General features: G+C 39.8%; 1 protein-coding gene across 1 annotated transcript; it reads right to left on the bottom strand.

Moving 5' to 3' along the window:
- Positions 1-2317: 2317 nt before the first annotated feature.
- On the bottom strand, positions 2318-16777 carry CEP15 (centrosomal protein 15). The gene is made up of 5 exons (XM_075762316.1): positions 16673-16777; positions 14963-15033; positions 14105-14228; positions 9282-9356; positions 2318-6664 (listed from the first exon to the last, which is right to left on the bottom strand). Exons 2-5 carry the CDS (start codon positions 15013-15015, stop codon positions 6521-6523), a joined length of 396 nt encoding a protein of 131 aa, XP_075618431.1. The 5' UTR covers positions 15016-15033; positions 16673-16777; the 3' UTR covers positions 2318-6520.
- Between the last annotated feature and the right edge of the window lie 3224 nt (positions 16778-20001).

The raw sequence follows: 20001 nt of genomic DNA, 5'->3' as shown, positions 1-20001 counted from the left end.
TTATAAACCCGAAACAACAGAAAACTTCACTTTTCCTACAAATATTGGCATCTTTGCCGTCTTCTGCGTTTACTGATACTTTAAAAGTGAGTTGGACTGGAAACACAAGTACTTCCAACCGATGGGGCAGGGACTGGGCACCTCGCCGGACACGCAGCACCGCGGCTTCGCCTCTCCCGGCTCCTCGCGGAGCCTTTCCGAGCACCCTCGGCGCCCTCCGACACAAACAAACGGGACCACGGGGGAGGGGGGGGACGGGGACCGGGACGGGACGACACAGCCCCAGCCCCAACCCACCGCGCTGCTCCGCCAACAGCGGCCGGGAGCAAAACCTTCGCCCAAACACAACGGGTTTGGGCGCTTTGAACCCCTTGGAAGACCGAGGCCACAGGAGCCAAATATTTTCCCAAATCAGCTCCGCTGCCTCGGGCGCGATTGTCCTTTGAAGGGCGCAGGCGTTTTAAATCGCACAGAGAGCACCTGAGACCTCCTGTAATCGCGTTCCCCAAGTCCCGCTAACTGTCCGATACTCCTACCGTCTTCCTCACTGCTGCCAGTTGCCAAGATATTTCACATAAATAGAGGCTTTCTGATTTATAATCAGCCTTTTCCTTCTGATTCATTATGTTAATGAATTGAGATATCACCAACATCGGATTATCGCATCACTGAATGAATCCAGCAAAAGAAAGCTGATTATTGAGGAAAAAGCCAAGCGTACCCGGAAACTTAATAAAAAGAAGCGTCCGAGAAATAGCGTGAAGCGGCTGCAATTGTTTAAATTCCCTCTAAACACAGCTCACAGATGACGGGGGGATGCCACAGTTTCGTTCACATACGCAAACCTTTCCCCTATGGATTGACGGATGTTTGCCACCGTTACGATTATTATTACGAACGTTTCCAAGGAATCAAACCCGCTGCCCTGAGCTTCCCTGGGAATCTCGGCGCCGTGAAGTGAGAGGGGACGCCCACAACGTGCTTCTCGTTCACTTTCTCAGCGCACCGTTCCCGACGATGCGTGGCCCCAGCTCCCCCGAAACGACCGGCCGCTTGTCCTCCCACTCAGACCCTCCCCGCGTCCAGAGCTATCGCATTTTTTTTTTTTTTTCCCCCCTCCTTTTCAAACAGCCGCCTGCCTTGGGCTTTCCTGAGTTTGGAGCAACCCTACCCCTCGGGCAGACTCCGCAAAGCCCTGAAGCGGAGGCGAGCGCAGCCGCGGGCAGCTGCCGGGGAAGCGCGCAGGTTAGATCGCGCTTAACAAAGCTGCAGGCATGTGGTTCGCTTAAGAAAATTATCCTCCGGAAGCTTTTATTGAGCAACAGTTAGAGCACCGTGAATGAAGCTATTAGGAACACATACAAACTAAATGGGTAAAGAAAAGCTACTGTGGAAACCAAAATTACGTTTCCCAACAGCGTTGTGAGGCAGGTACTAATTTACTGCGGCTTCAAGCTATGTAATTAGTTAAGGCGACTATAATTTACTTCAAGAACGGCAAAATTTTCCTTTTATCAATTTGCAATATATTTGTAAAATAATCTTATGGCAGCTGGCTCTGCTTGAATCTGTTTCAAAAGTGTGATGTAAATACCGTCTCACACTATTTTGTTGCCTATTAGGGCTTTCTGGTAGGTGATACGACTGAGAGTAAGAAGAAAGAACACCACACATTTCTTTTTAAGATCATCATCACTAGTGATAAAACTTATGGGAAGAAGTGAGCGTACTTCCTATCTGTACACGTTAAAAACAAACGTATGTACAGTAACTCAGATGAAAAAGAAATAACTGGAAGACTACATACACAGAGGGTACAATTTAGGGCATTTTCCAGAGCTGTTTCAGCTGTGTTAGCTGTGTTTAAAAGGAGTAGCAAATTCCCAAATTAAATCACCCTACTTATGGCAAAGACAAAGAGCTTCACACAGCAGGAAGGTGCACTAGAAAACCGGGGTTTTTTCCCCACCTGTTTCCTTTACAAGGGTTTAAGTATCTCTATCTGTATCTTGCTAGTAATCACATATCTGAAGTAATTTAGTTCACAGTTATTGTGAAACAATAGGAAGAGTGCAAATAATCGATCTGGGATTCATGACATTTGGATTTTTCAGCAGGAAACTTCCAAGATTCTAATCTTCACTCAGCAGATTAATATTTCAGATCAGTGTCAGGAAAATTGAGGAAAATAAACACCATACCTAAGCAAAGCGTTTATCATTGGTGTACTCACTGTCCACACACTTGGCTACAGCAGGCACCAATTTACATCCAACTCATACATGCAATGTAACACTGAAATCCAAGAGGCAGTGACTACAGAATCAAATCTTTATTTCAACTGTAACACATTGCATCCGTGGATTATAATCCTTGAGCAAACAGAATATTACAGTAATGAAGAGCTTAGCATTACAAATATGTTAAAACAGCTTGCATTTGGGGTGATATTTAAGGTCAAGTTGTATCTGAACACAACTATTAAAATATTATGAAAATTACCATTATGGAGTAAATAATGTTTTCTTTCAGATGTAACCTCTAAAAGTACATTCCATTTCAAATTTGGTTCTCCTATTTTTCAGTACCAACAAGCTCAAACTGAGCAACTACATCCCTGACCTGCTCTATGTGAATGAAAAAGACAGAAATGAAGAACTGTAAGCTCAGCCTAAAACTAGCTCCCAACTTCTATGAAAACATGACCCTGAATAAATACAATCAAGAGGATACCATAGTAAGTGTCAAATATCACATGTCTAAACCCTCTTATTATTTCAAATGTACTCTCAAATGAACTTAATAGGCTTGAGGAAGATTCTGCGGAGTAAGAGATTTCTTATCCTGGGGAAAACTAACATGCCTTCTGCTACTGCCCCCACAGCCAGAATAACTGAGAAAGTAAAAAGCTCGGGAATGTGATGGTAGAGGTGACAAGATGGGTGAACAGGCTGTGCTCCTGGGTTAGTACTGTGGTTACTCATCTGTGCACAAACCTAAAAAAGGATGATTAATCATTTCTTCTTGTAAGATACTCAAGATTAACTTACAAACAGGCAAAACCTTTGGTTTTCCTTACTGTTCTTCTCTCAATTGCTTTCCTCCACCCACCAGAAAAGCACAAGCAGCAACAGGCTCTTAGGACCATTGCAGCTTACATATACATATACTTTAGCACAAAAGGGCAAGCAGCAAGTCAAGAATGCAGAGTAGCAGGGTATGTTCTGAAGGAAAAAAAATATTACCCAAGATGGGTAGGAAATTATGTAAGATATATATGTTATATATTATATTTATATATACGTACAAGCTTGGGATGAGATGGGGTAACTACATAGAATCAATATGTTTGAAGTAACAGCTTTGAGCTGGTGAAGAATACCCATTCAAGATCTGATTTAAAGCAGATATTAAACCCTATTGGTATTAATCGGTTTGGGGGGATTTAAAAAAAAAAAACAAACCACATTTAAGTTTAACTACAATTTGCTTTCTCAAAATTGTATCTATATAAGCGGCAAGCAGCAAGCCAGCTCAGTCATAGTAAAAACTGTGCACTCAAGAAATCCAACAGGAGATACCATATAATTATGTTCCCTGCCACTGATTGCCCAGAGGTCTGTGCCAAATCAGGAAACACTCGCTCCTGTACCTTAATAGCCCTGCTGTGTGCCTCCCTCCCTGCCCCTACTGCTGTGTTGTTTCACAGTCATACGCAATTACAGTTATTTATATCAGACCACAGGCCAACATGAAGGTTCTTGTCTCTGAGAGCAGTCACCTATACACATTCCTGCTTTAAAAGTTTCTCTTCATTTTTTCCTTTTCTGGACATGTTCCTATACAATTTTCCATGCACTACCTGGTCTATTGCTTCTAAAGCTATGCTGCAATAAAAAAAAGTAATTTCCTTCTCTGAAGAAAAGATCATTTAATTTTAATCTCTTTGCCCAATAATAACAACATAATCAGAAACACAATATCTGAGCAGTTAACCGCAGCACAAAAACTACACTAACACTGCTTGCAGATGCCTCTCACAGCACGCTCCCAAATAAACCCTCACCCATCCAGCTGCCATGCTCTCATAGTTCACAAACTTAGCCTTCCTTCGATGGGAAGCCAGAAGGGGGAAGGAGATAGTGAGCATCTGCATTGTGTCCCGGTGTTAAAGGCAGAGTCCAGAGAGATAAAGACCCAGATTATTCACACATAAAGTATGCAGGGGCCCGTATTTTAGTTAAGTGATTTCCCTTTGGATGCAAAGACCAGGATGAATCCTAGTCTTTGTTAAGAACTAACTGCTCACCCATTTCTTCATTTTGGGCATCATGTGTAATAGCTTTTCCCTTGTTTGCTGAACTGATTCCAATTATTTTCTTTTTAAATCTGAGCTCCATAATTCTAAGATCCATACACATTCCCACTAAATCAGACTGAGAACCACATTGTGATCTTACAGAAGAAAATATTACCAAGTTGTCTTTGTGACAGAACACTGAGTAGGTATAAAATTGCAATGGTCTCTATGCCAGGTTTTTTTTAAGCTCTCTGCTTGTAAGATGAAAGCCTAATTTGATATTTTTGTAGTTATATAACAGTTCTAATATTTTGTGACATTTTGTATTGTGACACTATAGATGAAATTGTCATCGGACTGACACCCTTTACTGTTTATTCCTTAATTACAACTGTTAACAACACTGCAGAGAAGCGTGCTAATCTGCCATCACATATTATGAAAACAACGTTATTGTTACAAACACCAACACCCACTCAACAGGATATTTCTAAGATGGCAGTTTCTGTAAAAACTTATCAGTTTAATGGACACTTTAATAGAAAAAGTTTTAAATGAACTCTTAATATTCCTGTTGAAAACATACAACAATTTTATATTGCAGCTGAAGTTTTGATTTTATTGTGTCACTGATTCTCCAGCTAATCTAAATTCAGACAAAATTGTGCCTAATTTCACGGAGAAGTGTCTGCAGATGTTGGTCCTTAAAGACTACCCAGACTTCCTATATTTTTCAGCTAGAAGTTAATTCTCTAGTTCTGACTGGACCATAAACTCCCCACCAACAGCTAATCAGCAAATGACTTAACTATGTTTAATTAACCCCAGCTTTAAATGAACACAAGCTTGCTTATAGTATACAGATCCAAAGCAGTCAGGACATCTATGAGAAATGTTGCTAAGAAGTACCTCAGTTTCAAGAAAAGTCATTAAAACATCCCTACTATTAAAAAAATGTGTATCTCTATGTAGCATGGAGATGCATAGATCAGTTCACTAGCAGCCTAGCAAAATTTGTAATAATTACATTTTCATATCCTCAAACACTGGCAGAGGTAATTTTTTTTTGCTCCTACTTCCAGGTTGGAGGTGGAAGTATGTTGTTGAATATAAGATCAAATTTTAACAATATATTGACTCAGGTCCAGGTTCTTAATTCAATTTAAAAAAAAAAATTCCCCTTAGGCTTCCTTTGCTTAGGAAGGATGAAATTTCTGCAGGCTGAGTCACACACCTGGAAGGATCTTCCACTGAACTGATACTTTAAAAAGCACCGCACAGAGCAGTGAAATTTCCATATCGAATTAGCCCAATGTACAATCAAAGCTCACTGATGCTGCACCTCTGTAGGAAGAAGCTAAGGAGCTGTTCAATGGCTGAAAATGAAAATATTATCTCCTCAACTTCTATATATGCTTGGTTCTTGGACAGCCACTGCCAGCTACCTTTCAGTTTGCTGCTTTCAAACTTTTCACGCCTAAGCAAAAGTTCTCATTGTAGATTACGTCAACATAAAGAAAATAGCATTAAGAGCAGCCTAGAAGTAGCAAAAGAACCCTAGAGATTTGTTTAGGTTTGCTTGTCTTTACCCACCCATCAGACAGGAAATGCAAAGTAGGCAGCAGGAGGTTGGAGTGGTTACTGGGGTGCGGTGCAGAAGCAATGAAAGTGGCAATGACAAAAATGAGGGAAAGCAAGATGCAGAAATTCAAGGTGTGCTTCTACAACTGCCCTCATGAAGGTTTTTACAGATCCCTGGTGCTAAACCAAGGTTACTCTGATGCAAACAGCTTGCCTTTCCTGTTAACAGTAAATTCTTCCTTTCTCCTCATCCACAGAGAGACATACCTCACAGATGACTGCAGTGAAGAAAGATAATGCATGAATCTGTCTTTACTTAATGCACTTATATGTAGAAGCAGAGAATTAAAAATAACATAAAACTCTTCTCATACTGAAAAAGCAATTGCCTCAGTAGGCTTCTATATACCACTGTTTCTCACTTTTGATCCTAAAAGCCCCTTTGAGGATTGCTTCTCTACTACAGAATAAAAATATAGAATCGTACACAATGCAACAATGGAAGCAAATTATCCAATATAGTTAATTTTAATTTAAATTATTTACATTACAATTTAATGGCATGATATTCTGTTGCCTGATCTGGATGTTCTTGTCTGCTTAAGCCATAAATTACAAAACAAAATTAAACTAGAGTGCTTATTTTTGTGCATCATCATCTGGGTAGCTTATGTTCTTTTTTGTAGTTTTCGTTTTCTTAAAACCAACAGGAACTTCTGCTCTTCCTAAAAGAAACTGTTCCCACTTAGGAAGAGATTCTTTTATTGATGCCCAATAGAGAGTCTGAGAAAGATATAAGAAAAAAATAAACTTAATTTCAAAATCTGTGTCAGCCTATTTAAAAACAATATAGATCTGCAATGCATTATTAAATCTTGCCTTATGAGTGAAGCAATTCAGAAAAGAACAATGTACATGAAATTTCAAATCTCTTGTATGATACAAAGTACTAGCCTGGAAAGATGTCATTCTGCAGCATGAACTGTGAAGTTACTGAATGTGCCCTCTTGTGGTAAGCAACAATTAGTTTAGACCCTCACAGTACCTTTAAAAAAATATCTTCCGTGATAATAAGCTATTCCAAAAGCAGCTTTTATATTTAAGTATGTATGTTAGTGGAATTTAATGTTGAAGTGGAAAAAAAAAAAGTCTAATGTTATGAATGAAAAGTGCTATGTAAACTGGTTGTCCTAGAAAAGTTTGCAGTAATGTAGTTCAAAATACTTCAGTAAAATTTTAGACCTGATAAATCTGAAGTAATTGGTTCCAGTATTTGTAGCATAAATAAAAAAAAAAAAAAGCTGGATATTATCCTGTGGTCTAGGAAAACCACTGTGGATTACCCTGTGCCTCTGAGTAATAAATCTAACTTCTCTTTTATCTGGATATACCATTCATCATTTTTGTGTTGGTATCCTAAAATTTTAGGTGCCATGTATGTTTTTTTCCACAAACCACTGTGATCAAAGAGCTGTATTAAGCCATCCACCATCTAATCCATCCACCCATGTAAGTATTTTTAGGTATCAATGTCCATTCAGAAAAAAGTAATTTTGTAGCAGAGAATATTTATAGTAAATATATATCGAGCCTTTTTTTCTTTACTTGTTTAAGTATATAATGTAGGAGAAGCGTACCACAAAACCGAACATCTTCCTGCAGAGTATTAGATTCCTGGCTAATCATTTTGATCCTTACATGTAACTCAGATATAACTATGGCTCTTGCAGATTTACAAAAATATTTTCTTCAACAGATTTACTCAAGAATCTTTTTTGACAAGCATATGTGCTGTCACACAAAACTACTCCGACTTAGCAAGCTGGGGATCCATTATAGCCATAACTTTCAAAGTATATTAATACAGACACATATATGGCTGAGTGAAATATGCTCAGAAGTGTTTTGGAACAAAGCACGCACAAGAATTTTGTACTATGAAAGAAAGTTTTCTTTTTCCACTATTTATAGCACTCTTCTCTAGAAGTATAAAAAAGGCTGAAATAGGATCTTCTCCTTCAAATAGTAACTCTGTTCTCTCTAAAATTCAACCACTGCTCCTGCAGAGCGTAGACATCTCTGCAGCCATAAGCAATTGCTCTGCATTCTCCAATTTGTGCGGACTTCAGTCTACATGTTGCAAGCAGCTTAACACCTAACACAGGACAGAGGGAGAAGCAGTCCAAAACTGATACAAACAACTCTAGGGGTGCCTTGAAAGTCCTCAATGAGTCTAAAACTATTTCTGAACACAGTCAAAATAGGTTCAGTGTTAGTAGCCTAACATCAAAGATGTACAGGTTTCTAGGAAAAAATGTACTCCTGTGCCTAAAATATGAAAAAAAATTTCAGCAAAATCACTGAATAGGCATACTCAGTGTGCATCGTGTCACAGTGATAGGAGCAGGCTATTTACAAAATGCAATGACAGACAAAAACTTTTGATTGTAACTGGAAGAAGTGATGCCTCTCATTTAAGTAATAGCCTAAGCATTACAACACTTGCCCAGCAGGTGTGAAACTAATGTACAATACAGCCTCTCTTGACAGGCTGACAGTGCTAAAATCTATACCTTTCCCCTCCTCTGACAGTGCCCTAGCACACAAAATGGTGTGGGACAGTCTTGCGCTACTATGCCTGAGGAAACTAAGCCACCATACAATGAAGAACTCGCAAACCACTGCTGCAAGAAACACAAGTGGGAATCTGACTCAGCCTTGTGGTTAAGATGTTTAGTTTGCATCAGGAAGAGCTGTTCCCAGGACTGCTTCTGTCCTCATCATTCATTCCATGCTGATAAAACAGCCTTGAGACTAGGGAATCAAACTTGTTATGTTGTATCAGGATAATATTTAGCTCTCAGAGTAACTTGCTGTTCAGAATTTTTATTTTAAAATAATGTTTTAGGACAACAGGTTGAGAAATAAAATTCGAGTGTTCCTGCTGTAGCAGTACTTTTCACAAGCTCCCATAAAACCACAAAATAACTCTGAGAAGTAAAAATTTCTCTGTTCACGCTGATAAACTGTTGACCCTGAAATATAAAGATAACAATCAGTGGCAAACTGAAAATGGGATGACCATATAAAACAAACTACATAGCTCTGACATAAACACAGTAATCTTCTGATATTCATATACTCATTTTTATATTTGACTTCATTTTTAAATAGAAGTTTGTACAGATCTGAAAGCTGCTAAATTTTTCCACCAGAATGCTCCAGAATCTAGGGACCTTGCCCCAGAATTTAGGTTCAGCTTGCTACACTGTACACAGGCCTTTGGCTATACCAGTCACTGGATTTTAAAATCAATTATTTTCACTTTAAGAACATGCTTCAGGGGGGAAAAAAGCAAAATATTTGGTAAACAGCAAATAAAAAGAGTTCTAGGACTTACTTCTAACTTAACAGTATCGGGATGTGGAAGTAAATACACTCTTTCTTGCAGCTTTTTTCCTGCTGCTTCTATATCCTAAAACACAGGCAAAGTACATTTTAAAAACAAATACTCAGAATATTAAAAGGCAAATGCACACTCATATAAAGACATTAATTAAATTAACTCAATACAGCTAAATAGCATTCAAATAATAACACTGAAGTTCAAATCTTTCTGTTTAGTCATCCCAAAATTCGACTTGTAAGACTAACATCCTGCAGTTTCTAAATATGTTTGCTATACCTTTTTGATACAAGAATAAATTGCATGACCACATAAGACTGTTGCTGTAAAACACCATTATTCTTTCTGCACACCAGGGTATATTACGGTTAAATTCTGTTCTCTAAAACTTACAAAAAAGCAGAGTGAACAGAATGGTTTTCTCTGTGCTGCACAAAGACTGAAGTATGTATTCTAGCTACTGTAACTGTAAAGTAACCAGGCAAATTATGTGCAAGATCTTTACTCCTCAAGACAAAGATGACTTGCTAATATGCATGCATAACATGTGCACAAAAATGTAGAGCTGCAGCAAGCTGTTCACCAGACAAACTTGGATGACAATGCACCTCACATAGCTTTCGCACAAAAAAATCAGTATTTGGGTTTCTGCTTGTCCAGTGGATGTACGCTGGATTCACAAAGGCCTAAATAAATTTCTAAAAAAAGAATCCACCAAAAACCAACAGCAACAAACAAATCAAAACATGCCTCCCCCCCCCTCCACTAACCGCCCTCCCCCTTTGAAGTTCTGACCCATTCTTGTGGGCTTAGTTCCATACCCAAACATTGAAGAGATTGAGTGGTGGGCAGATGAAGAGAGACAGAAAGGGACGTGGGAGTGGGGTGTGAAGAAGCCAAAGCTGAACAGAGTGGAGGGGGAAAGAAAGTATAGCAGATGGCAAGAGTTGGGAGCAGAGAGCGGGTGTGAAGAGTACAACAGAAAAACTAAATGAGAGAGGAAATTCCCCAAAGGGACTTCCCAAATATTCACCACCGCTGGCATTGAAAAGAGTGAGATTCTGGAGGAGCATATCCACAAGAGAGACCAAACATGATTACTCGTTTTGAATAATAGCCAATCTGAATACATCAATAAGTAAACAGGGCTCGACTCAAGTTTAGTTTGAAAAATATGACTCAAATTCAGTAGAGTATGATTAATAAAAGCAAAAACCAGCCTTACTGTTAGCTGAAGTTCAACTTAGTGATACAGATACACTCAGTTCGTACAGTTTACAGTGTTCATCTTATTTTATTATCTCCTTTTACAGCATGACTGTATTCTCTTGTACATAATTACAAACCTAATCCAAGCAAAACTGTTCTCCCTTTTCTACACCAAAGTGCATACCCTTGTAGGAAGCTAAAGGATGTCTAAGAATGAGCAAACTAAGCCTCAGATTTATCCAAATCATTGCAAGTAGCAAATGGCTGCCTCTTTTCAGGCGAGAAAAGAGTAACAAGGGATAAACATAAGGGTGGAATATGACCAAAAAAGATGGAAGCCATTTGAAGTCACAATGTCAAAATAACAGAGGACAACTCAGACTTAACTAACCTAAGCAAGGAATTTCTCCGTTGCATGTACTTAGAACAGCTACACCACAAATAGCACCAAATGAAAGCAGCTCCTATCAGTATGGCTCAGACCAAGTCTGGAAAAGTTATCACCATACTGAAAAGAAGGGCCAATCAGTACTGTTCACTTCATAGTCTTCCACAGGATCTTCCTCCTTTTGGATTCCTTCTTCCTAACTCCTGTAGGATTTTTTCACAGGATGGAAGAGTATCAATCAAGATCATTACTTCTTTATATACTCAGCGAAGTCATTGGCATGTTTATGATGACAGGAAATGAGTGTCTTTCAGGCAAGAAAGGAGACAGCAGTTGTGCATATAAGTCTAGTAGAGAAGGTCACTTTGGCATAGCCTAGATATTGGATGTGTCTTTTCGTTGCTCACTCCAGTTTGCATGTTGTGCAGTCTATTGTCATTCGGAATACTGATTTAATGACAGACAGTGAAAGAAATTTTTGCTGGAAGGTGTAGTATGCTTTAGAAAATAACTGGAACTACTGAAAGATTAGATGGCACTTCTTGTGTGTCTATACAACTGGTAAGCTTTATATGAAAAAGAAAACCCCATCATCAATATCAAAATAAATACATCAGTGGTGTAAACTTCTTTGGAAAAAGCAGCAAATCTAATATGTCACAGTACAGAAAAAAGAGAGCATCTTACAACGCTTCCCCTAAAACCACAAGGACTGGAACAAAAACAATTCAAGTCCCTTCCCCAGAGGTAAAATGGAATGCATGACACATGCATCACTTTTAGAGGACCACATTCAGCTGTCACTTATATTGATATCAGTCTGGCAGAATCCCATTTAAATAATTCTAGAATTACATGCCTGTGAAGGAAAGCAAATTTGGACTAAATTACCTTCCCAATACTAAGTACTATATAGCATAGTCTTTACTTTCTATTTCATGTTATAAGCTGTTGCACAGCAATACATATTTTTAAACACAAGAAACAGTGCTGACAAATGTCATAAATTAGATTAAAAATACTAGTCTACTTTCTGCTTTTAGTACAACAACATTATATAAGTACCAAACGATACAGATTTCCCTAATCTGCAGTCTCCCGCTGGACATCAAGGAAAATACTCTGATAATTATGTTAAAATGCTGAACAAGTGCTTATAATGTTAAAATTTCAATTAAAAAAAAATGTTTAGTTCCTTGCTTCCTACTGATTAGAAAATAAATTAATGTTGAAATGCTTTCCTGTGCATAAATATCAACTAGCTCAGAGAAAGAAAAATGTTTTTTGCTATGATCACATACTGAAAACAACTGATTTTGCTTACATGCAGAAAACCAGAAATGCAAATAAAAAAATAACACTTCATCATGTCCATGTATTTTTGAGTAGGCCAAATCAACAACTCTCCACATGGTAACTGTGAAATGTACAGTGCCTGGTATCAGGAACAATATTCTGAAGCTGGCACATTAATCAGTCTTGTTTTCAAGCTTCTCATATATTATTCTGCATAGATTTTTTTCTTTCCTGTTTTCTTCTGTTATCAGAAAGCATCTGCAGGAGTGCATGCCTGTTAAAACTAGTATAAAATTAATAGATTTAAACTGATTTATGCTACTTTATCCTGCAACAGAATTTGTTTTGATACATATGTTTTTGCTTTTTTTCCGTACAAACACCAACATTTTTGACACTTGAAAGGAACAATTTTGAGGATGTGACAGAAGATGGCAAATATCTGTTTAACTGCAAAAATATTTACACTCTGTATATGTCTGAGCTATTGTTAACATTTCCAATACAACAAGCTTTCAGCATGCAGAAATATACCCTGCATCTATTATGTTCGCCTATGCATGTTAACTGAGAATGTATTTATAAAATACAAATAGTTTATTAAAAAGATATTTATAGAATAAAAACCTATTATAAAATGCATATGGGAAATGGGAATCATAATGGCTGAAATTACTAAATTAATGGAGCATGAACTATAGAAAAAATAAGCCAACCATCCACCTCTCCCCAGCCTCCCCTTGAAGCACCTACACTTGTCGATATGCACTCAGAGGGGTTTGATTGCCCCAGCCCAGAATGTGCCAGTTTACCAGAGTCCAAGTTGAAACACCTTCCTCGTCACAGAATAGTTAAGAGGGCACCCCTGATTAACTGTTCTGCCTTGTCTGACACTCCCTAAATGTAACTTCCATTTAAATACAAAGAGGGCCTGCGATAGAATTATACCCACCTGAAATGTGAACATTTTAAATCTTAACCAGGCTCTACATGAAGGAACAAAAAAATTTCGGTGACATAAATTAATACTTTATTTTTCTGGAGTAAAACTTATTATTTCAATAAGCACAACACATGCAATATGGACCCTTAATAAGTAAGAGTTTAAAGAAAACGCACGAGAGGTACAGTTTTCTGCAGCTTCCTGCAGAACAGACAAACATTTTTCAAACGTATGCTTAGGCCAGTGGTCAAGTGCAATCTCTTCAAACACAGATGCCTAAGCTAGGGGTTCCAGAAGAGGTTTTAGCATTCCAGTCCCTGGCATCAAACCTACATCTTTTTAATTGCCCATTCTCAAACTGCTGAATTTACCTAGGAAACACAAGTTTTACCTAAATATGACCACAGGTATGTAGAACAGCTATTAACATTATTAACAGTATCACTAATAGGAAGAGCCAGAAACACAAAAAACTGCTTTTACAGACTTGCAAGTAAGATTCCTGAAGTCACTCTACACCTCTTAAAGAAAAACATTAAACCGAGAACTTCTTCCACAACCATAGTGGGACAATAGTTCCTACCCTGCACTAAGAGCATTATAGGTTGGTCAGCCCCTATTTCCAAATATACCCCCATATCAAAGTGTAGAGGTGCTGAGTCTTGTCAGACTCTTAAGTTCTCTTAGGTAGACATGTAATAGCATGTGTTGCATCTCTACGTGTACTTTAAAAAAAAGAAAAAAAAAAAGATAGTAGCAGCTGCCACCACGAGGCTCACATAAGAAGGGCATGGGAAATAGGTAGTGATGCCACCAGATAATAAAGACTTGTCATTTAATAGTTTTGGTCAAGTTCCAGAAGAGGGAACTGTATATAGGAGAATTCAAATGATAACTACGGAGCAAACACTTTTTAAAAAATTCTCTAAGCTATATAACCATGACATTTCAATGCAGTTCCTGGTCGTTGCAGAAACTTACATTTAAAAGTGCTGCATTCCTTTTATGAGCTGCATCAGCTGCTTGAGTTTGCCATGTCTTTTTAGTCTTTTTGTCTCCTAGATAAGTCTCCATCTGCTGTAGCAGCTCTGATCTCTGAGACAGTCTACAAAGGAAAACATTTTGTTAAGTGGGTAGAACATTTTGCTCAGGAGCTAGAAAATAACCTTTTTACCTTACCCAGTTTTCTCAAAACTATGGGGCTAATTAAGCCGGCTGTAGGGTGGGTGTGCTGGGGGAGGGAAAAGGTACAGGCAGACACCACCTGCTGTGCCTGTATGAAGCTATAATGTTGCAACCAGCAGTCCTCATATGCTAAGGTGCTTAGAAGCACTGAGTCTCCCAGAACAGGAAAGACAGGGTGGGTTGGGGTGACTTGATCAGTACTACTCTTGCTCATTGGCAAGTACTAGTTGTTACAAGAAAAGCAGATTTTTCTGAATCATTACTCTATTTGCCTCACAATCTGAGTTTACAGGGCAACAAAGAAGCAATTCTATAATTGAGGTGTGGAGTGAGAGAATCCAATTACCTTCCCCAAATAAGAATTTAACAGTGACAGGAGGTTAACAATGGAGATCTTAAACCAGTACCACCATTGGAAGTCAAAACCCTCATCAACCTAAATACCCTTACCAGCAATCAAGGATGCTAATTCCAATAGTTCATGAAGGAAGAGTGCCACCTCCTGGAACACCAACCCCTTGCTGAAATACCACTGTGTTCTGTGCAGAGCTCAGATCCACAATTCATGGGATGGTCATGTACAGTAAGGGAGGTCTCGCAAGACCACAACACAAACTGCTGTGCAGCAGGCCACAGCGGGGAAACAGTACTTACATCTCTTCATGTCTTCTAGCAAGGTGAACCTCCTGAGCCAAATAGGACGACATTTTCAGTTGTTTCCCTGAGTTTTGTCACTATTAAAGGAAAACCAAGTGAAATTAAAATCTTCCAAAGGCATACATGAACATATACTTTTCAGTATTAAACAATTTCATGTTAAAAAGTTGCACACATTATATCTATGTATCAGCTATCTATAAAAACCTTGCTTATAAAGTTTAATATTCACCACAAGACATTGTTACATTATGCTTTGAATACATGCACACTGCTAATGTTCACAATATGTTTTAGGTAAATTTTACTGTATTCTAATAATTTATGAGAACTAAAATTTGACTTTCAAGTTTCAGATTTAGCATTAAGATTTCTCAAGTTTCAGATGCTTACAACGACACATGCAAACTATGTGCTTGCATAATTTCTGTATTACTGTTTACATTGGTGATTTCTGGTTCTTGTCACATCCCTCTAAACACAAAGTTATACTTGTAAATATAACTACCTCTCACGGGTACAGTGCCCTGTTCATAGGAATCTATGTTTAAGTACAGGCATGATTAAACTAAATAACAAGCTACTAAGCCAGTTTAACTTTTGAATGCTTGAAAAATTAAGTGAAAACTTCTTCAGATCAGCCATTCTGTACTGTAACACAGTACACAATGGAATACACAGCTTAAATTGTTTACACCTTACTGACTTTTTTGAGATATGAAGGAAATCAACTGCTCACAAACTAAAATCCTACAGCACTTTTCAGAGGGCTCAAAGTGTTTCACAGTCTAGTATTTTTTCACCTCAGAGGTGACTACATTGTTGTCACATTAAATTAAATTGAAGGAAATAAAAGAACCTATCACATGCTCACAACATTGAAGGGCGGGAGAACTAAAAGACCTCATCAAGCTATGAGCGCATTAGGAAAGGCCTCCTGTGTATCAAGAGAGTCACACATAACTTTGAAACAAGTTATTTACACGTGCGCTCTGACTTCAGCAGGGGGCATTTTCTAGGGATGCATCTTTCACCACACTCCAAAAAATACTTGTATGCAACGGGCCTGCTGCTAATGCTTCCCCTTCGTTTAACGAGGAGCACAACCCCCCTGTGCTCTTCCCCTCAGCTGGGGAACTTCCATGCTCCTGCCCAGGGAACCTCATGCTGCTTGCGAGACCAGGAGAGATCTCTGCGCGCAGGCAACGGGAGAAACCAAAGCACGGGGAGGACACCCGCACGCACCTCTTTTCTTTAGGGGGGCCTAGCTTACAAACGGCAGCAATAATCAAGCACCCAGCGTGAGCACCACGGGGCAATCGCTTCACGGGCGGCTGCCAAGGCGTGAGGCAAGGTGGGCTGGGCCGCCGCAGGCAGGCCCCCCCCCGCCTCCAGCAGCCCTACGCTCACCCCCCTGTCTCGTCAGAAGCCCTCGGGAGGCACCTCGGCCCAGAGGCGGCAGGAGGCGGCGGGGCAGGGCGCTCCCCCTCAGGCCGAACCCCTGCCAAAGGCGGGAGCGCAGCGGGCACGGGGAAGCCCACACGACCGCCGGCGGCGCGCGCGCGCGAAGGGGCACGCAGGAGACGCCCTTAGCCCTACCATTGGCAAGGGGGGGGGGGAACCACACAACTAAGAGCCCGTCGGAATGTACCGTTCTGTAGGATTGTGGGGGAAGAAAGCAGGGAAGAAAAATAAATAAATAGGCAGATCTAGTTTACCTTCAGCCTCGCCGGCTTCGAAAAGGAAAACCACCACCCACCATGGTCCCCATGACTCCTTAACCTCTTCCCCCCCCCGCTGCCATGGAGACGGCCGGAAAGGTGGAGCCTAGTCGTAGAAGCTGATTGGTCTCGTCGCACCACAGTAGGCGGCATCAGACGAGGTCGGGATCCGCCTTCGCCGCTGTGATTGGAGGAGTGAGAGAACGCAGGGCCCAATCGTTGCCGGTGGGCGGGCCGCTAGTGGCGGCTGGAGGGCGGTCTCGCGCAGTCTCGCGCAGTGACCGTTACCCGTGAGGGGCCGCCCGGCCGGTGGTGGGGAGCGGAGTCGGGCGGGGAGCAGCCGGAGGGCGGCGGCGGCGGTTCCGGGCCCCGTCTGCGGTGAAATCCATCGCTTGGGCCACCCCCAGCCCTACGCACAAGCACGCGAGATTTGGCAACAGTTTGGGCAAACTTTGTGGGCTTTGCAGCCCAAATACACCGAGGAAGAGTGACCCCGCAGCGAGTGGCGTTGAGGTGTTGCTGAGGGTTAGCGTTGCCTGTTCTCCCTCCTTCCTTGGGGAGCCCGCTCGTCCCAACGCAACGGTGTTCTCTAGCGAGGTGGACTTTGATGCCAGTTGTTACTTCCCTGCAGAAGGCACGACGTTACCTTTTTGGCACGGGAAGCGTGCTGTGAATGCGGGCCAGGTCCTGCCCGTGCGTTTTCAAACCATGTGTGGTCTTGCCCTCTATATTCGAGAGCAGAATTTCTTATAGGCCTCACAGCTGGAGAGTTACTGAGGCTGACTCTAGTCTTTCATAGTCAAACTTCCATCAAAAAGTACTTGTAAAAAAAAAGCACAATTAATCCACTTCTTTGGGAATGCTTTGTCCTTTGCAGAAAACACCAAACAATTCTAAGCCACCTACAGCTGAAAGTTCATTTTTTTCTTCATTTTCTTCATTGTTGCTTGATAGATTATACACATTTACAGCTGCAGGTGTTTCCTAAAAGCTGCTCTGAAAAAAAGCTTGTTCTTCCCTGTTTCCTTTCTAAACATTCTGTGAGCCCAGCGTTTTAAGACGCTTCATCATGAGCCTTTCTTGCTGCTGATCAGAAATTACTTGTGATTCTTCAGCTCTTTATCTTTTCCATTTTCTTCATTGTCTGGCAACAAACTCACATTAATTCACTTTATGACATATAATTGAGTATAAATTCTTTAATGTACTTGTCACCTTACCCCTCCTTATTGCAGCAGTCAGGATGAATAGTTCTGAATTATTATTTTTTTAATCATTGTGAGTTAAAGACAAGACTTTCCAATAAATGACATGGAGAAATGGGAGCCTGTCCTCATTTCTAACGGTGTGAAAAGCTAATGGTTACGGTCTCACTAAGTTTAACAGAAAGCCTAAGTGTTTTGCATATTCCACTTTGAGCTACACCAGTTCTCTGTAATGGCAGTGATCTTTCTTGTAGCATTTAATGAATTTTTGAAAGAATAGAGACAAATTGAAGTTTGGCTTATATAAGCCATTATACATGCCATTTGTGGAGAGAATGCAAAGACCATTTTAGTTAAGCTACAGGTACTATCAATTGTTCAGTGTTGTGGAAACATAGACAGGATGGATGCCGTAATTTCTTAATGACTGCTTTATGTGACAGTGGCTGAAACACTCTGTAAGTTCATAGCTAATGAGCTATAAACTCTGCATTTAGTTTTTCAGTATTAATGTTCTTCTTTCATTAGAAGAGCAACCTAACCTAGATCAGTTCCCAACTTGCAAGAATATAAGCTTTAAACTTACAGAAAAAAAAAAAAAAAAGACTGCTAGTAACAGCCAGAAATCCCCAAGAGCAGAATGGTTTGAATAGATGGTTCTTCGTATCTGTGAAGAGCCCACAGTCAAATCAGTGAGGATCATTGCAGAAACTGGGCTTTACAGATAGGAGTCACTTACATGGGGAACGGCATTCTCTTAATGCACTGGCACCTAACTGTAGCTCGCGTATCATCCTCCCCCAGTTTCCAGTTATACTGTGCATCTTACAGGAAAAAAATATTTAATAGTTTTCATAAAAAGCTTTTATCCCCCCAGATACTGTGTCTTTGTTAGATACTTCTATCTTTATGTGAGTTTACTGTTGGATCACTGGTATAAAAAGCTGAAAAATCTGCAAAGTTGTGAGACCCTGAGAATCTGTATTTACTGCCCAGTTGTGCTAATACCACCGAGTGTACACTTAAACACCAGGGTAGTCTCTCTGTTGCTTGGTCGCAGTTTGCAATAGAAGTGTTTCAGGTGAGATTGTGTCATCTGCCTAAATACAGTTTAAGGATTTATGTTGGCACTGAAATGTGGGCACTGTGACCCTAGTTTTTTTCTTAACCCCGCAATTTGGTTTTACTCTGAAAATTTAGGAGAAAAGGGTTTTCTGATCGACAGTGGTGAATTGTAACACTAGGTGGCACTTAAACACAGCTAACAAAGACTTCTAAATCTTGCAACACACAAAAACAGTCAAACACATTCTGTTCTAACATGCAGTTAATTATATCCTCAAAATGATGTCTTGGATTGATATTACTAAACAAACATGTATAAAATGTAATTACAGACAAGTGAAATAAATACTGTAGACTTATAATTGCAAGATATGTTTTTTGCTTGTAATATGCTACACACCTGTGCGTAGTTTATATAGCTAGTATTTTATTTTGTCATTTTTACTAACATTTAGAATGGTGCGATTTAGCTTTATGTGCTTTTATTTACTGGTACCAATTTTTGCCATATGTTAGTTTTTAAAAAATGGAATGTTTTTATCTATCGGGATTTTAAACCAGGAGTATTTCAAAGGGAAACAATAAGAAAGGCATTTTTTATACAAAAACCACTTCACAACTTTTTTTTTTTAAAAAAAGCATATATTTTCGTTTTTTTCTGATTGCTTTGCTTTCCCTCTTCTTTCTTTACTTACCTTTTGGAGGTGTACCTCTATTGCTATAGTAGCTCAATATCCACTTGGAGGTCCAAAGTCTATCTGTTCATAAACATTTCTTAAGTGATACAATTGGTAAAATATACCAGGCCTACAGGACAGTCTAAGAGCTGTGAAATCCCATCAGAGCAGCTTGTGGCCATCACCTTGGCTTCTGGCAGTTTTTCCTATCAGCTTACAGAAGCAGTCGGCAGCATTTCAATCAACTGCACAAGCCCTGTGCGAGGCTGCTTTAGGTTACCAGAAGCTAAAAAGGCAAAGGCATGCAAGGAAATGTCCTCTCAGTGCAGGAGCAAGCTAATAAAGCATCAGACCTAGAAAGTGCAAAA

This window comes from Balearica regulorum, chromosome 10 (genome assembly GCF_011004875.1).
Source record: "Balearica regulorum gibbericeps isolate bBalReg1 chromosome 10, bBalReg1.pri, whole genome shotgun sequence".
NCBI classification, from domain to species: Eukaryota; Metazoa; Chordata; class Aves; order Gruiformes; family Gruidae; genus Balearica; species Balearica regulorum.
The sequence above is the reverse complement of the archived record's forward strand: the minus strand, read 5'-3'. Positions and strand labels throughout refer to the sequence as shown.